Below are 17264 nucleotides of genomic sequence, written 5' to 3'. Positions count from 1 at the left end.
ATGTAATTGCTATATAATTTATTAAATTGTAATGTATACTAATTCTTTCAAGGTGATGTTTTATTCTATCTATAATAGTTTAATAAATCTATCAACTATACTTCACTAATCCATTTTTTTGGATTATATGTAATAGTGAGGATACATTTGTAAAATTGAAAATATTTAATAATTTCATAGGAAAAAGTGGGTTATTTCTGCTATAAACATTTTAAGACAAATCTGGAATAAAGTAATCATTTCTGACATTACTCAGAACCAGTTTTTTTTTGTAATGTATTAAGAAAAATTTACCCTACCAGGCTGGTCTAGTGGTTAACTTGTCGCAGATCAGTTGATCGAAGGTTCTAAGGATAAATTCGTAGTAAAATTTGTTGCTTTTTACAGATTTGAATACTAGACAGTGGATACCGGTGTACTTTGGCGGATGGGGTTCAATTAACCACACATCTCAGGATTGGTGAGCCTGAAACTGTACAAAACTACATGTCATTTATATATAACATTCTCATCTCATTGGGCCGTGTTGGGGCTTGCTTATTGTTCCCTAGTTAGAGTGCTAGTAAAATAAAATATAATAATAATCAAATTTAAAATTACGCACGATAATTTCATTATCAATTCCTGCCATCAGTAAGGGAAAAGGAGATAGATGTTCTGAAAATTTCCATCTGTTTATCAATAAAATTTTTTAGAAGTAATTTTATATTATTGTATTTTCATATATTATTTATATGCTGTTTAATAAAAATTACAGTATTTTTATTTTAGTAATAAAATAATATGCGTTCCGCACATAGAGCGCTAGTGTATAAAACTAGTGCTGCTAATGTGAGATATTTGTGGACTATTCTCAAGCAGACGGCAACTGTCAACAATGGTGTGTCATGGCTGCCTGCCAGGCTACCTAATGTGTTTTGCGAAATTTTTGAAGGTTTGTATAGTGTTCAAATGATTTAATTCATAAAATTTTAGTTTAATTGTTCAAGTTTTATTATGCTCAATAACATATGACACAGATAGAGAATTCTTAAGGTAGAATAGTGTGTGCCTATTATTCGTATCGAAGAATGGTCTAGTTACTTGTGAGTGAACAAAAAATTATTATTTTTATCGATCAGAATTTACTTATTGCCCGGGAATATTTTATATTTTGTATTTCAGTTGCATAATAATATTTAAATGTTATTTGTTGTGTATAATTGTATATTTAGCTCGTCTGCCGTCGTAAAATTGACCAGGTTAATGACCCTGGATTTCATATAGGAAGTACATTGCATTTAACTATTTAACTAATATTTTCTTGCCGGGTGTATTATCATTTCTTATTAGATTTTTGGAAAGTGTTATCATCAATAATGTCTACTTTTAATTGGCACCCAGTCATTTACTGTCTATGTAAGTGAGTAATTAATATTCTACAAAATATGACTTGCAGGAAGTTAGGATGTTAAACTGGAGATTTTAGGATCATATGTTTTTTTTTGTAATTACCTAAATCAATTTGAGTGTCAGTTTGCAGAAATAAAATGTAATGTAGTAATTTAATTTATTTACAACCTACAGAGTTATTTTGTGCAAGGTTAGTCTTGTTAGAAAACAGCCTACATCATAATTACCTTAATATTTATCTCATGATATGGTCATGTAAAAAGAATATCTACAACTAAAATTTAAATTCTTAGATTATTTAATTTTATTGGTAGCTCTTTTCGTTATTCATTTTGATCTGCATATATTCTTAAATAGGTAGAAGGTATATAACATTTTTAGCTGCTATGCATAATACTAATATAATTTGAATGTAAATGTGATCAGATTCTTTCTTGTGATTTCATTTTGCAAGATTAATAAAAAAACAAATTAATAAGGGCAATAAGTAGCATTAAGTTTTTCAGAATTAAAATTATAATCTTAGATTATCAAATGAAAAAAAAACATTTAGAATTTGATACTTTTAGGGGGTAATGGATTATAATAGCATGTTTTTTCTTGGTAGGAAGAGATTTAGGACTACTTTAATTTTTAAAAAAAGTGTTAGTTTGTAAATTTAGTTGCGATTGTAATGAATTTAAGAACAGTGAACGGTATTTCCTGTAATAATACTGAATTTATTTTCAATGTTTATGAACTTAGTTGTGCGACATTTTTAAGTTTTTATTTCTTTTTTGTTTTTGTTATTTGTTGATGTAATTGTAAAATTTGTACCAACTAATGTGGGATCCCGCAAAAGTCGACTATTGGTATTAGTTTTCTTACTGTGGTTGGTGGTTAAGTTAAGGATATATATGCAGTTTAAATTCTATTAATATAAACCTTCTAGTGCAGAATATAAGGGCATATCGTACCTTCTACATACTTGCATATCTTTATACACTAATATTGAAGACATTTCTAAAAATTAACAATAAAGAAATATTTAAACCAATATACAAACCTAATAACCACATTCTGTACCAACTTTGCCTTACTTGGTTTTTACACTCAAATTGTTTGACTTTTTTACCAATTTTAAATACTCTTTTTTTATACTGTAAAATTTTATTCTATTCTACATTAATTAATAACCGATTTTAAGATGCTATGGCTTATAACTGTATAATATTCAAACTTGTGTCTTAATAAATTCTGTGAATTGTTGAATAAATCTTACTTTAAACCTATTAGACCTCTGTTTTTCACTAACATATATTCAAATTAAACCAACAATCGAACTGCCAATATTTACATTTGAATACATGAAGGTTCTAACTTCATGTAGATGTAAATCATCAGAGTTGTTTTGTTAATTTTGGCAGCCTCTTTATTATTTAATTTAGTTTGATGAGATCAAACACAACTCTGTAACTTTTTTCAGAATATGTGTAGTAAATGTTTATTCAAAGCTGGAGTAATTGTTACATTTTTTTTCTATATACCTACTGAATTTTATTAAAATAACTTGAAATATAACAATTGCTTTGTAAAATTTTATGTTATAAGAATCATACTACACAATATTACTTTTACTTTTTCTTTGTATGGTTTTTAAAATAATCTTGACAAAGGTAAAAGTAACCCTCAAAACATTTTATGTATAATCTGCAAACTTAAAATAATACAATAATGGAAAAATAATACAAAACAAACATGTTTTGCCAGAAAATACACTTGTAGGTTAACAAATAAAAATTTCTAATTAACTTTAGTTGAGAATTTAATTCTGGAAAAATTGATGTAAATAACATCTATTAAAATTAAACACAGATATGAAAAGTTCAACTCTAATTAGAAACAAAATGTACAAACTCGATTGGAAAATCGATACGATTTTAAACAGAACAATTTACATATAAATGCTAAAAGTTATAAAAATTGAAAGACATCCTTCTAAAACATATTAATTTTTTAAATTTTTTCATAGGTTGACAGTAATAGCTGATCAACAATAAATTTGAATCTTCATTTGAAGAGTTTTTGATCTGTCATTCGCAATGAGTGATATCACAAATTTATTTTCTTTTTGAGAGTTGATGAACATGTTGTTAATTTATGGTAACGTAAATAAAAATGGGTGGGCTGCTGTGCGTGAATACTGGGAAAATTATCCAGATCAAAGAATACTGAATTGTAACATTTGATGCTTTGGAGAGGTAAGCTTGAGAAACAGGTATGCTTAAACTATAACAGTTTGATGCTGGTCATGAACATTTTGTGAGAAATGCCAATGCAGTATTGAATGCATTACAATTATCTCCCACTCAAGCTCCAGAAGGTTGTTACATCGCTTTCATGTTTTGCAATCAAGTGTGTGGTGAATGTCATAGGACCAACAATTATACCCATTCCATATAACATTTGTACAAGAGTTAGTACCACCTGATTTTGATAAACAGATGAAATTTTGTTGATGGTTAATTAGAAAATGTGAACATTATCCCAATTTCCTAAGTAATATTCTAATTACTAATGAAGCCCGTTTTACAAGAAATGGCATTGTAAATTATCAAAACACTCGCACTTGGGCAGAAGAAAGTCACCATAAGACTGCTAAAAGTCATTTCCAACGTACTTATTCATTTGCATGGTGTTGTCTTCTTGTTGATAATCTCATAGGCTCTTTTTTTACATTTTTTATAAAGAAATCTGATTGAACTCTTGGAAGAGCTCATTATTGTCGTGATGTGATAAATAACATTTAGTAAGCAATGAATTGGTCGAAACAGCCCAGTAAAACGGCCACCTCAATCTTACACCAGCAGACGTTTTTCGTTGGAGTTGGAGGAAGTTGTTAGTCTATTCAGCTCGTATTGGCACACAAGAAGAATTGAGACAACATATAGTAGAAGCTGGAGCTACTATTAAGAAAAATAATAATGATGCTATTAGATGTGCTCGGCTGGCATGAATTCACACAGTTAAACTATGTATTGAACAGAATGATGGCCACATTGTGCTACGTGTTGAAGAAATATCAAGTAACCATTTTGATATTTAATCATTTTTAGAAAAATACCAAAAAGAATTAGATTTTTATTTTTTTAAATCTATTTTTTATTCATTTTTTCTGTTTTTTGATAATTTTTATCTTTGTTTTCTTTTACATTATGTTTTACATTGATGAAAATTGTGTCACTTTCCGATCCAGTTTGTGTGTTTTATTTCTAATTGAAATTGAACCTTTCAGATTTGTGTTTAATTTTAATAGATATTATTTACATCAATTTTCTCAGAATTAAATTCTCTATAAAGTTAATTAGAAATTTATTTGTTTTTGGTAAATTAACAAAGTTATTTTATTCCAAACCTAAAAAAGTGTATTTTCCGACAAAACGTTTTCATGTTTTAATCTGTTTTTCTTAAAACCTAAGCAGGAGAGAGGTTTGGGTCCACTTTTATTCAATCTTTTAGGTCAAAAAATAAATTTACCCCAAGAATTATAGTAATTTCACAGAAGGGGCAGAAATCAGGGCTAAATGTTTCACCAGTCATTACTCTCTAACAAACTGTTTTGTGACTTACGTTTATATGAATTTTCTTATCTTATTCTTAGCTATAGAATCATCTCCAAAGAGATTGCCATGCAATTTGGAATCAGTATATCTATATGTAATATATACCATTGTTTATTTTTTTTTCAGAATGCCGATCCAGGCGCCACAGTGGACAGAATTTCTGTCTTGTCCAGTCTGTTGTAATGAATTTGATGCAACTGTGCGTAGCCCCATTAGTCTTGGCTGTGCGCACACTGTCTGTAAAACTTGTCTTTCAAATCTCCATAGAAAGCAATGCCCCTTTGATCAGGTAATTTTTAAGAACTTTTTTTGCCATGTCTTATTTTAGAAATGTTATTGGTCATATGTTCCTTAAAACTCCTTGAAATAACTATCCTGTTTGCTCTTTTTATTTCTTAATAAATTGAACTTGATTTAATGACTGTATAATAGTAACTTTTTCTGTCAAACTTTATTTGAAAGTCATGCAGTAAAGAAAATAGCTTTTTAATCTAACTTTCATTTCAGGTAACTTGTGTTAATTGTAGGCAGATATTTTTTTGTAACTTATCTATTCCTTAGTTCTTTTGAACTGTTCACGCAGTATATTTTAACTGTTCTTATCTGTTCATGCAGTGTATTTTGAAGATTAGTCAGTAGTATTAAGTTTTTACATAGTTAAAGATTAAGAATTATATTTTGTTTTTCTGCTAAAGAAGTAATCCTTTGGATGTTGATAGGTAAGGGAATTAAGATTGTTGGTCTACACTATAAAGGCATAACATAAAACTCTTGACTATACTGACTAAATAGAGTAAAACTCTCATGGTGCTAATTATTAAATGCAAATAGGATTTATGTGCAATGATAGCTTACCTTAAGTATGCACAGATGTAAAGTAATAATACAAATTTATTAAACTAACCTTCTGAGATGCAAGTTGACAAGATTCAGTGTTGCATGGTGTTTCTTTTTTTCCAATTTTCATTAGTTCTCCATATACAGAGCTGGTTTGTTCTGAGTTAACTCTGTATATATATATATATATTTTTTTTTTTTTTTTTTTTTTTCTAAAATTGATCCTTTTGGGAATCATATTCCTCTGCACTCTACAAATTACATTAATCTGATCAACCCAAGTACAGAATTATTAAAAAAAACTTAAAATAGGATGATATCAATAAAAATTCATTATATCAAACATAAAAATTTAACTTATAAACCTGTTTTTAATAAAAAAAATTAATATACAATTTGAAAAATAAATTGAATAGCAATAATAGTATCATTTTAAAATTAGATAAATCAAACACACCTGTCATCATGTACTCTGAAAAGTATAAAAATGTGATGGAACAGTATATAATAGAAAATAATTTTAAAGAAATAAATGACCCCCATCAAACAGTTTTAAGAATAACTAAAAGTCTAATTACAAAATAACAGAATATTTTAATTATGATAATAATTTAACATATTACTGTAGATTGTATCCTTTTGAACCAAGTGCACCTGTATAACTGGACTTTCAAAAAACATAAGCCTGGTTTACCTATACGACCTTTAATTAATTTCACAACAGCCCCTTCTTGCAACATCTCCAAAATAATAGATAAAATACTTAGAATCAAAGTGAATTTAGATTATAAATGTAATATAAAGAATGAATACGAACTTGTAAATGAATTAAAAGATTTCAAAATTGGGGATAACACCAGGATAGTTAGTTATGCATTAGTAACATGTACCCTAGCATACCCATAGATGAAACAATTAGCATAATAAAAAATAGGTTGATACAAAATAATGAAGACCCCCCTGTTATTTATTGATAATGTTATTGTTAGAAATATTTACCAAAAGAATTATTTTAAGTTTGATGATAAATTTTATACTCAAGAAAATACTTCACCAATGGGCTTTCCATTGTCGGGCATATGTGAGATTTTTTTTACAAAATTTGGAAGTAAAATTGTTTATAGCATTACTTATGTTCCTGATATTTTACTTTGGACAAGGTATGTTGATGAAATTTTTGTGGCCTATAATCCTGTTATATAATGAACATTTAATAATTTTGAACAAGTTAAATTCTTACCGTAATGAATTGAAATTTACTTTTGAAATTGATCAAAATAGAAGAATAAATTACTTAGATGTTTGTATTGAAATAGATAGTGGAATAAAAATAATCAATTCATAACTTCAGTACATAGGAAACCCACAACCAACAAAACCACCATACATATAGATATTCAAATCATCTGTGGTCACACAAAATTAATACATATACAAACATGTTATAAGAGCAATCAGTTACACACAGTATAATGGAAATAATAAATTAAATAAATAGATATTATTAAAAAAATTGCTAAATATAATGTTTTTAATGAATCTTTAGTAGATAATATATACAAAAAATAAATGTCGAAAATTAACAATAATACATATTTAATACCAATAAATAACACACAGAAAATTGACAATGTATACCTAAATTATGTATATACTGATAATATTGTTAAAAACATAACAAGGGCTTATGATAAAAATTTATTTAAACCTGCATACCAGACAACCATTTAATAAAATATTTAAAAAATAATTTATGTACTGCTTCAAATGATTTACACAATTTGTGTGGTATTTATAAAATAAGTGCAATTTTTGTGACCATATTTATACAGGTAAAACCACTAGATCCTTTAAAACTAGATTTGATGAACACTTAAGTTGTTATAAAAGTAGAAAATTGGGTTTCTCTAATGTTTCTGATCATCTTATTAATAATACACATTCAATGTTCGATATTCATACAAATAATAGGGTTTTTGACATTTCAGAAAGATCTTACATTTATATATAAAAGTAAATTTAATTTGATCAACTTACATACAGACTTTTGAAATGTGGTGCTATAGGAGAATGTTAAAAATCAGATGGGCGGATAAAGTGACAAATGAAGAGGTGTTGCGGCAAATCAATGAAGAAATAAGCATTTGGAAAAATATAGTTAAAAGAAGAGACAGACTTATGGCCACATATTAAGGCATCCAGGAATAGTTACTTTAACATTAGAAGGTCAGATAGAAGGAAAAAATTGTGCAGGCAGGCAATGTTTGGAATATGCAAAACAAATTGTTAGGGATGTAGGATGTAGGGGGTATACCGAAATGAAATGACTAGCACTAGATAGGCAATCTTGGAGAGCTGCATCAAACCAGTCAAATGACATAAGACAAAAAAAAGCATACAGACTATGAGGATGACACAATCATATAAAAGCTGCTGTAGATAGCAGCACTTCTTTAGACATTGATAATTCATAGTATTTCAACTCTACAGTTGCATAATGTTGGCTAGCTAGTCTACATGGATTTCTATTTTATTTTTATTATTGATTTTAATTTTGAGTTTTAATTTTAATTTTATTAATGATTTTAATTTTGAGTTTTAATTTAATTTTATTAATGACTTCATATTTTATATATATATATATATATATATATATATATATACATGCAAATTTTAATCTACAATCTAAAATTTTTGAATTTAAAAAAAATTTAATTTGTAATTTGCAATGAACAGTTTGAAAAATTAGATAGAGCAACTGATGATGCGAGGTACTTGCAAAAGCACTCTTGCTTGAATTATGGAATAAGGTAGGTGTCATCCTATTTTATTTTATTTTATTTTATTTTATTAATTCTGTACTTGGGTTGATCAGACTAATATAATATATATAGCCAGAACCTGGCCAATTCGACCCAGCTGAACCCTCGGAGGACACAGAGCTCGCTTCACTTGTCATTCCCATATTGCAGGAGCATGCAACAGAATCTGACAGGACCTTAATCTTACAGAAGTAAGAATTCTGTATTGAAGAGGTTTCCATCTTGCAGAGTTTAAAAATAGAGCTAATTTATCATGAGGTCCTGTGCTATAAATTATACAAATGTAAAATGAAGTTAGACAAGGATGAACATTTGGAATGATCCGAAAATTATACTGCATATAGAGAACATTAACCACTAATTTTCAAAACTTGTTAAGTTACACTAAAAGAGGATGTTTTTTATTTTAACAAGTTAGTAATTTTTCATTTAAAAGTTACATGTAATTAGAAGAAATATGCTTAGCCTAAAATACAACATGATGTAATACTAATGGTAAAATAAAATAATTTTCTAAAATAATGAAATACAGTTTTGTTTCAATAATTTACTCTTGGAACGTTCGTTTTCAATAATATTTGTAGCGTTTAACATATTCTGATGCAAATCATTGCTGTTTATACAAATCTTGAATTCTTCCAGCTGTGCAACCATACCCAATGCTTCTCAGAAACTGTTCTTCTCCTCGTCCGTCTTCTTGTTCTTCTGAACTTTCATTAATCTTTCTAGTTTCAGACAAAATAATTTCATCTACAGTCTGAAATTCTTCTTCGGTTACCAAATCAGTATCAATACCCATGTAGTCTGGAATACCCATGTAGTCTGAATACCGTGGACCAATGTTGATCACTTTCTTGCAACAGAAATTCAATTTCACGCAATATTGTTGTATTACACAAAGTACATGTATTGGGAACATAATCAGTATCAGTTTCTGTGCAGAAACCAGCTTTTTTAAACGCATTTTTAACACAGTTATTTGTAATTTGTTTGTACAATGAAGACAGCCACATTAGGGCATCCAGAACAGTTACGCGTCAGTTCTTGAAGAGATGAACATGAATCCATACAGCCGACTAGTGACTGCAGAGTGTGTTTCCACTAATGAATTTTTATATTTTTAATAACTCTTCTGATCCATTGGTTGAGTTACACTAGTTGTGTTCGGAGAAAAGAACACAAGTTTTTGTTAGAGTAATTTCCATTAGGGTGACACAACGCATTGTCTAAAAACAGTAGAGTATTTCTATTTTCACTAATCATTATTTCATTTAAATTATATAGCTATCTTTTCATTATGTTAGATGTCATCCAAGACTTTATTTGCGTGCCATTCGATTGGTAACTGAAGTTTATTTTTGAAACAGCAAGCCTTCCAAGATTTACCTATCATCAATGGTTTAAGTAATGTGCCATCCACAAAACCACACACCATAACATTATGCATTCATTCATACATGTACTGATTTATACATTCATACATATCATCCTCATTCATCCTCTGAAGTAATACCTTATGGTGGTTCTGAAAACAAACAGAAACAAGAAAAACAAAGGTTAAGTTTTGTTAGATTTTATTTATATTTAAGGGGAGAAAAAATACTGAGATCTGAATTTAAGAGAGAATTAAAAGATTTGAATGGCAGAAAGGCTCCTGCAATAGACTGAATACCTTCAGAATTACTGCGCAGTGCAGGTGAGGAAGTGATTGATAGATTATACAAACAATGTATATAATATTTATGAAAAAGGGGAACTTCCATCAGAGTGTTATAGTCATGATACCAAAGAAAGTAGGAGCCTATAAATGAGAAGAATACAGAACAATTAGCTTAACTAGTTGTGCATCAAAAATCTTAACTGGAATTTTGTACAGAAGAATTGAGAGGAGAGTGAAAGAAGTGTTAGGAGAAGACCAATTTGTTTTCAGGAAAAGTATAGCGACAAGGAAGCAATTTTATCAACAAAATTAACAGTAGAAGGAAGATTAAAGAAAAACAAACCAACATACTTGGCATTTATAAATCTAGAAAAGGCATTTTTGATAACGTAGACTGAAATAAAATGTTCAGCATTTAAAAAAAAATTAGGTTTCAAATACAGAGATAGAAGAACAATTGCTAACATTTACAGGAACCAAAAACAGCAACAGAATAATTGATAAACATAAGAAAGAAGCCGTGATAAAAAAAGGGAGTCTGACCAGTATGTTCCCTATATCCGTTACTTTTTAATCTTTACATAGAACTAGCAGTTAATGATGTTAAAGAACAATTTAAATCCACTGGTATGATTTGCTGATGATATAGTAATTCTAGCTGAGAGTAAAAAAATTAGAAGAAATAATGAACGGCATGGATGAAGTCCTATGCAAGAACTACTGCAAGAAAATAAACAAGAACAAATCGAAAGTAATGAAATTTAGTAGAAATAATGAAGATGGACCATTGAATGTAAAAATAGGAAGAGAAAAGATTATGGAGGTAGAAGAATTTTGTTATTTGGGAAGTAGAATTATTAAAGATGGACAAAGCAGGATTGATATAAAATGCTGAATAGCACAGGCGAAACGAGCCTTGAGTCAGAAATATAATTTGTTTACATCAAAAATTAATTTAAATGTCAGGAAAACATTTTTGAAAGTATATGTTTGGAGTGTAGCTTCATATGAAAGTGAGACTTGGATGATCGGAGTACCTGAGAAGAAAAGATTAGAAGCTTTTGAAATGTGCTATAGGAGAATATTAAAAATCAGATGGGTGGATAAAGTAACAAATGAAGAGGTGTTGCAGCAAATTGATGAAGAAAGAAGCATTTGGAAAAATATAGTTAAAAGAAGAGACAGACTGGAATAGTCATCCTGGCATCATAAGGCATCCTGGAATAGTCGCTTTAATATTGGAGGGAGAAAGAAAAAATTGTGCAGGTAGGCAACGTTTGGAATATGTAAAACAAATTGTTATGGATGTAGGCTGTAGGGAGGATACCAAAATGAAATAACTAGCACTAGATAGGTAATCTTGGAGAGCTGTATCAAACCAGTCAAATGACTGAAGACAAAAAAAAAGAAGATATTTACAATTTTGGTGTTAATGAAATAAAAATAATTCCATTTATTCATTCTTTTTTATTTATTTTCTTATTTTAATATACAGTTTTTGTGGCGCCATCTAAGAACTAGCTGCTGAGGTAGTTATTAGTAACATCAATTGTCATATCTCTTTGAAATTGTAATAGCTTTCTTAAATGACATTATGTAATAATTCAAGTAGTTATGTAATAATTGAAGAGTTGGAATGGAATGCCATTTCTTATAATTCAAACTTGTTATCATAATTACAGTTCACACTGATTTGTTTTAAAATTGGGGAAATAATTTTGATAAAAAAATTTAACAGAAGATGCTAAATTTTAAGACAAATTTTATCCTCTAATAAAATTAGAATTAAATAAACTATCACAAGACAATTATGTTCAGTTTTAAAAATAATTTTGCAGATGAAATTTCTTGATTTCTCTTCACTAAAAAGTTATTATATCCTTAAATTTTATTTTTTTTATGTAACATTTTTTTTAAGCAATATCCTGCATTGTCAGAGATTATCAGTTGTTAACTGTACATTGGAACTTCTTCAATTTGAAATTTACAAATTCTTATTTTTTAAATGTTACACCTATAAAAGGATATTTTCCTTTCTGTTTATGACTTCATCAATTTTGTCTATGTAAAATTTATTAGTTATGTGATTAATTCTCACAAAGTAGTAGACTCTTCTTGAACTTATTATTTATTTTCCCATTTTTTAGAAAGTGCGTGTTCTTGGCTTTATTCCTTCTTGAGTTCCTTTTCATTTTTCAGATGGTACATTTTTTACATTGTCAAACTATTAAAAACTTTTTATATATAAAAATGTACAGTTTATTATACTTAGTTCTATTGGTAAACAAACAAATAATATAATACTGTTATGTTTTTTGTTCGTATTTATGAGGTTTTAAAGAATTCAGGAGGCCATACAGAAATTATTTAATTTAGCTAAAAATTATTAAAAAAGGAATTTGTCTGGAAACTAGATTTGCGATGTTTAATTTTTTGTTAAAAAAAATAATGTTATACAGTAAAGGCAAAAAATTAAAAAATTTGGCAGTAATTTTAGATGAAGAGAAGAGGGAAAGTTACAAATCTATCATTGCTTGATGGAAGTTTATCAGTCTGATATTTATTGCCTTTTTAGTTATTTTTATTGTGGAATTAAAAGAGCAAGTTTTGAAGAAAACCACACATAATAAAAAAACTAGTGTTGTTTCACAATTAAAGATACAAATTGTATCTGTAGCTGCAGGTTACGTTAAAAAGCAGTATTAGTTTCATTACATTTTTCTATAGTCGCTTGTCTCAAGTTATTGAATGACCCTTGACCATGTATGACTAACTTTTAGACATACATAATTTTCTTATTTGATTCTTAATTCAAAACTTATAACAGTAGATTATTATAAAGAAAACTTTGTGAATTAATCGTCTATTTCCACCTCTTCTTTCCTTGTTTGTGTTTTCATTTTCTCCATATGGATACCAAAGATTGGTTTTTTGCCACTACACTGGCTCCAACTGCACAACTATTACACCAGCTCTTTTTTTGGAGTTAGCCAGTATGAATGTTTCTCTGGACATTATTTGGGATTTTGTTTTCATTTATTGAAATGTAGTTTATATAGAAATTAACTGAAGCGTTCTTAGTTTTTATTAGATGTTTTTGTCCTGAAGCGTTCTTACTTTTGATTAGATGTTTTTGTCTTGTTGCCATTTTAGTTGAGCTAATCACTTGAGTAACACTCAGTGCTATATAATTAATATAATCTAAACACTGATTGTTTATTAAAATTAAAATTTTTAAGTCAAAATAAAAGTGACATTCTACCTTTTCTTGAATTCACAACCAAAAAGTCTATAAGTATATCTACTATCTCATGAAAACCAATTTACCTGTACATCACCATGGGTATGTGACTGGTTGTTTTGCTAAAAATCTTATACAGTTTTTTTTTCTGTCTCTGCCTTTATGCAAGGCAGAGACAAAAGCGTAGTGTATTGTTAGAGAGGATCTTCTGAAGCTGGATGTCATCTCTGATTAAGGTTATATTTTATCTATACCTAAATATTATTAACTGATTAACTAGTACATTCAGCAAATTTGAAATGATGCAAAATAATATTTGGGGTTTGTTATATAAAATATTCTCTTCAAAGTTAAATTAAGTTGTTAGATCTCTATACTATTTGCTTGCATGGCCTAAGCCTTGAATGTGGATCTGCTGTATTGAATTACGAATAAGTTCCTTCAGTATTTCTATTTTAAAAAGTAACCGATTGTTTTCTCCACTTAATGCTGCTGCAACAGGATTGTATTTAGTGTTAGAAATAACACACTGATGTGAATATTTTTATGTAATATTTAAATATATTAATTTTTTATGTTGTCATTTGAAATATTGTAAAAATATTGTCCATATCAATCTAATATATTGTCGGAAGTCAGTTATTAACAAAATTTCATTTATAGTTTTTTTTTACATTTAATAGAAATTTGGCTTTGTTTCTAAGCAATATTACAATATTTTACCATCATTCCACTGTGAACAGTATGGATGGATGGTTGGTTTTAAGTTAGCTTGTTGAGTTGTTAAATAATTCTCTTTTTTAATTGTAGTGGTGAATGCTCATATTACTGTTGAATAAGTTATTACAAGTAATTTTCGAAAATGTTTTCCTATTAATAAGTAAAAATTGTTTTTCTGTGTTTTTTTCTTTTTGTGCAAATATTTTATGTTTACTTTTGTGAATAATTATGTCTGCTATTAAAGTTCATTTATTTTTTCTCTTTTTTATAGGATATCCAACAATAATATATACTAGTCTACTTTGTTACTGTCAGTTTTTATTTGCTGTTACTTGGATTATTGTTTGATCTTTCTTTAGAAATAATTCAGAATTATTTCTTTATTATAAAGAATTATTTTACAAAGTTTTTTTATGGATTTATTTTTACTCTTAATTATTTACTTTATTTAATGGTTTAGAGGAAGTGGCCTTGAACTTGTTCAGTTGCATTCAAATTATATTTTTCCTTAAATAAATAAACAATTTATATGTAAATATAACAGACGATTAAATAAGCTGTGGTTGATTTACTCTGACTTGGCATTTTTGTTAAATAATTTTTCTTTTCAATTTTGTTTTTATTATTTATTTATTGAAAATTGTAGTTACATTTTCAGTTGTAATTAAAAAAAAAATCAATTCTGTTTTTATATCAGAAACATTTTTCCATCTAAATTTGTATCAAATTCTGATTGTAAAACTAACTGGCCATGAAAATTCTCTTATAGAACTGACTCATAGTGTTTTGGTAAGATTAATAAGGAGTAACCAGTAATAATAATAAGCATGTTAATTAAGATTATGTTACGTATTTATTAGGGGGAATTATGAGACCAAACTCTACACGTTGAGCACCTCAGTACAAAGTAAATCTTTCTGTTTAGCCGTAGAATAGGACACATAGTCCCTGAACAGATCCAATGGTAGAGTTGTCCCTACTAATCTATGCTAGTACCAAAACACTAACTCTATAGACCTGTAACTAATAAGTAAACCATATAGGCCTCTACGTGCTAGGCATACCGTAGCAATTTTCTTGGAATTGGAGAGAAAAAAATAACGGTGCGGGGCTTACTTGAAAGATAGCCTTTAGCCAGGATAACTTATGTAAAGTAAACGTTTTCTTAAAAGAACTTAAATTCAATCACATAAATATAATTACATTAGGCTTTCTTTTATCAATACCGGATGCCGCTTATACAGAATTCATCTTTAATTATTAACATCCTGTTCATATTATCGATAGGAACGAAGTTACGGTATTTTATAAAACTGATTCATTCTGTATATAGGCTGCATCCGGTTCTAATGACACTACAGTTACAGTATCAATTACCCATCGTCGTATTGTCTATTCGCCATAGTCATTGCACTGTTGGTATATGTGGACAGTTATGTGGATTTTATCTGTTTAGTTTATCTTGTAAAGTTTAATACGGTCATTTAATTACGGCATTAAAATGAGTACAAAAGGACGTCTACGATCTTTTACAGTAATTGAAAAACTGCGTGTTACAGAAGAGGCTGAAAAAATTGGAAATCGGGCGGCAGGAAGAAAATTTTTCGTAGATGAAAGCTGCATTCAAGACTGGTGTAAGAAGAAACAACTTCTGATGAAAGGCACTGGTAGTAAAAGGGCTTTTCTTGGCTTAAAACCAAAATACACAGACATAAAAAAAAAATTGTATGACTTTGTTATGGAAAGAAGGAAATGCGGTTATGCTGTCATGACAGAAATGTGTCAATCATATGCTCGCGAAATCGTTGAATAAAGTTGATTTTGAAGCAAGCCGTGGATGGATAACACGATTTTTTGCACGAAAAGATTTGTCAATAAGACGAAAGACGACCATTTTTCAACGATTTCCAGACGCTTATGAACAAAAGATATTACATTTTCACAAATACAAAATAAATCTTAGAAAAGATAAAGGCTATTTGCCTTCTCAAATAGGAAACTCCGATCCCCGTATATTTTGAAATGCCATTTGACAAAACCGTAAACAAAAAAGGTGAAAAAGTGTTAAGATTTTCACTGGTGGTAATGAAAAACAAAGGTGTAGTGTTATGCTTTGCATTACTTCTGATGGATCAAAATTACCTCCGTACATTGTTTTTAAAAGAAAAACTCTTCCTATCGTACAGGTAAATGAAGTTATTATCAGAGCACAGGAATCAGGTTTGATGGACGAAACTTCAATTTTAGATTGGATCAGGTGTGTATGGCGATGTGTATAAGCGATCAGGAGATTTACTTAATAAAAAAGATACCAGTATGCTAGTAATGGATAGTTATCGGGAGCACACGACTGATATAAAGTGAAAGACATTTTAAAAAAGGTTATGACAGACCAAGTAATAATTCCAGGTGGATTGACAGCTCTATTGCAACCACTAGATGTCTGCATTAATAAACCGTCCAAATCTGCATTAAAACAATTGTACAGTAAATATATGGCTGATGAAAATTTCTTTCTCATGCCTAAGGAAGAATCAAACGCCCAGATTTTAACCGGATTTGTGTTTGGATAAAAGATGCTTGGGAAGGTATTTCCAAGGAATTAGTAAGGAAAGTTTTAAAAAATGCGGAATATCTAATGAACTTGATAGTAGTGAAGTGATCACCTTTGGGAGAGCGACGTGGAGACTACCGGTAACTCTTCTACAGACAGACATTGACAGTGACAGTGATTAATTAAAAATAAAATCCCATATTAAAAAGTGTATTGAAATGATCCTTTTCAACATGATACTTTCTTTTCGTTTTACTGGCCTACTGATTCTGAACTAAACTAGTACTTATGGTAATTAATTATTAATGTAATATTAATATTGTAATTTAAATGAATGAATTAAATGTTTACTTTGTGAATATTTTCTTATTTACGTATTTTTTTATATCTGTTGCACTTTAAAATATTGGTATATACTCGATTTTTTTTTTAGATT

The 17264-nt window shown here is 28.7% G+C and overlaps 1 protein-coding gene across 3 annotated transcripts in view; it reads left to right on the top strand.

Moving 5' to 3' along the window:
* Window positions 1–862: 862 nt before the first annotated feature.
* Window positions 863–17264, top strand: part of roq (RING finger and CCCH-type zinc finger domain-containing protein roquin) — a 66234-nt gene continuing 49832 nt past the window's right edge. For all 3 annotated transcript variants that reach the window (XM_075373697.1, XM_075373696.1, XM_075373698.1), the window contains exons 1-2: window positions 863–934; window positions 5121–5283. In XM_075373697.1, coding sequence (XP_075229812.1) covers window positions 5122–5283 — 162 coding nt within the window. In that variant the 5' untranslated portion in view covers window positions 863–934; window position 5121. The remainder of the gene's footprint in view (window positions 935–5120; window positions 5284–17264) is intronic.

Source organism: Lycorma delicatula, chromosome 8, assembly GCF_047948215.1.
Source record: "Lycorma delicatula isolate Av1 chromosome 8, ASM4794821v1, whole genome shotgun sequence".
Taxonomy (NCBI): Eukaryota; Metazoa; Arthropoda; class Insecta; order Hemiptera; family Fulgoridae; genus Lycorma; species Lycorma delicatula.
This window is presented reverse-complemented; position numbering and strand designations above follow the sequence as displayed.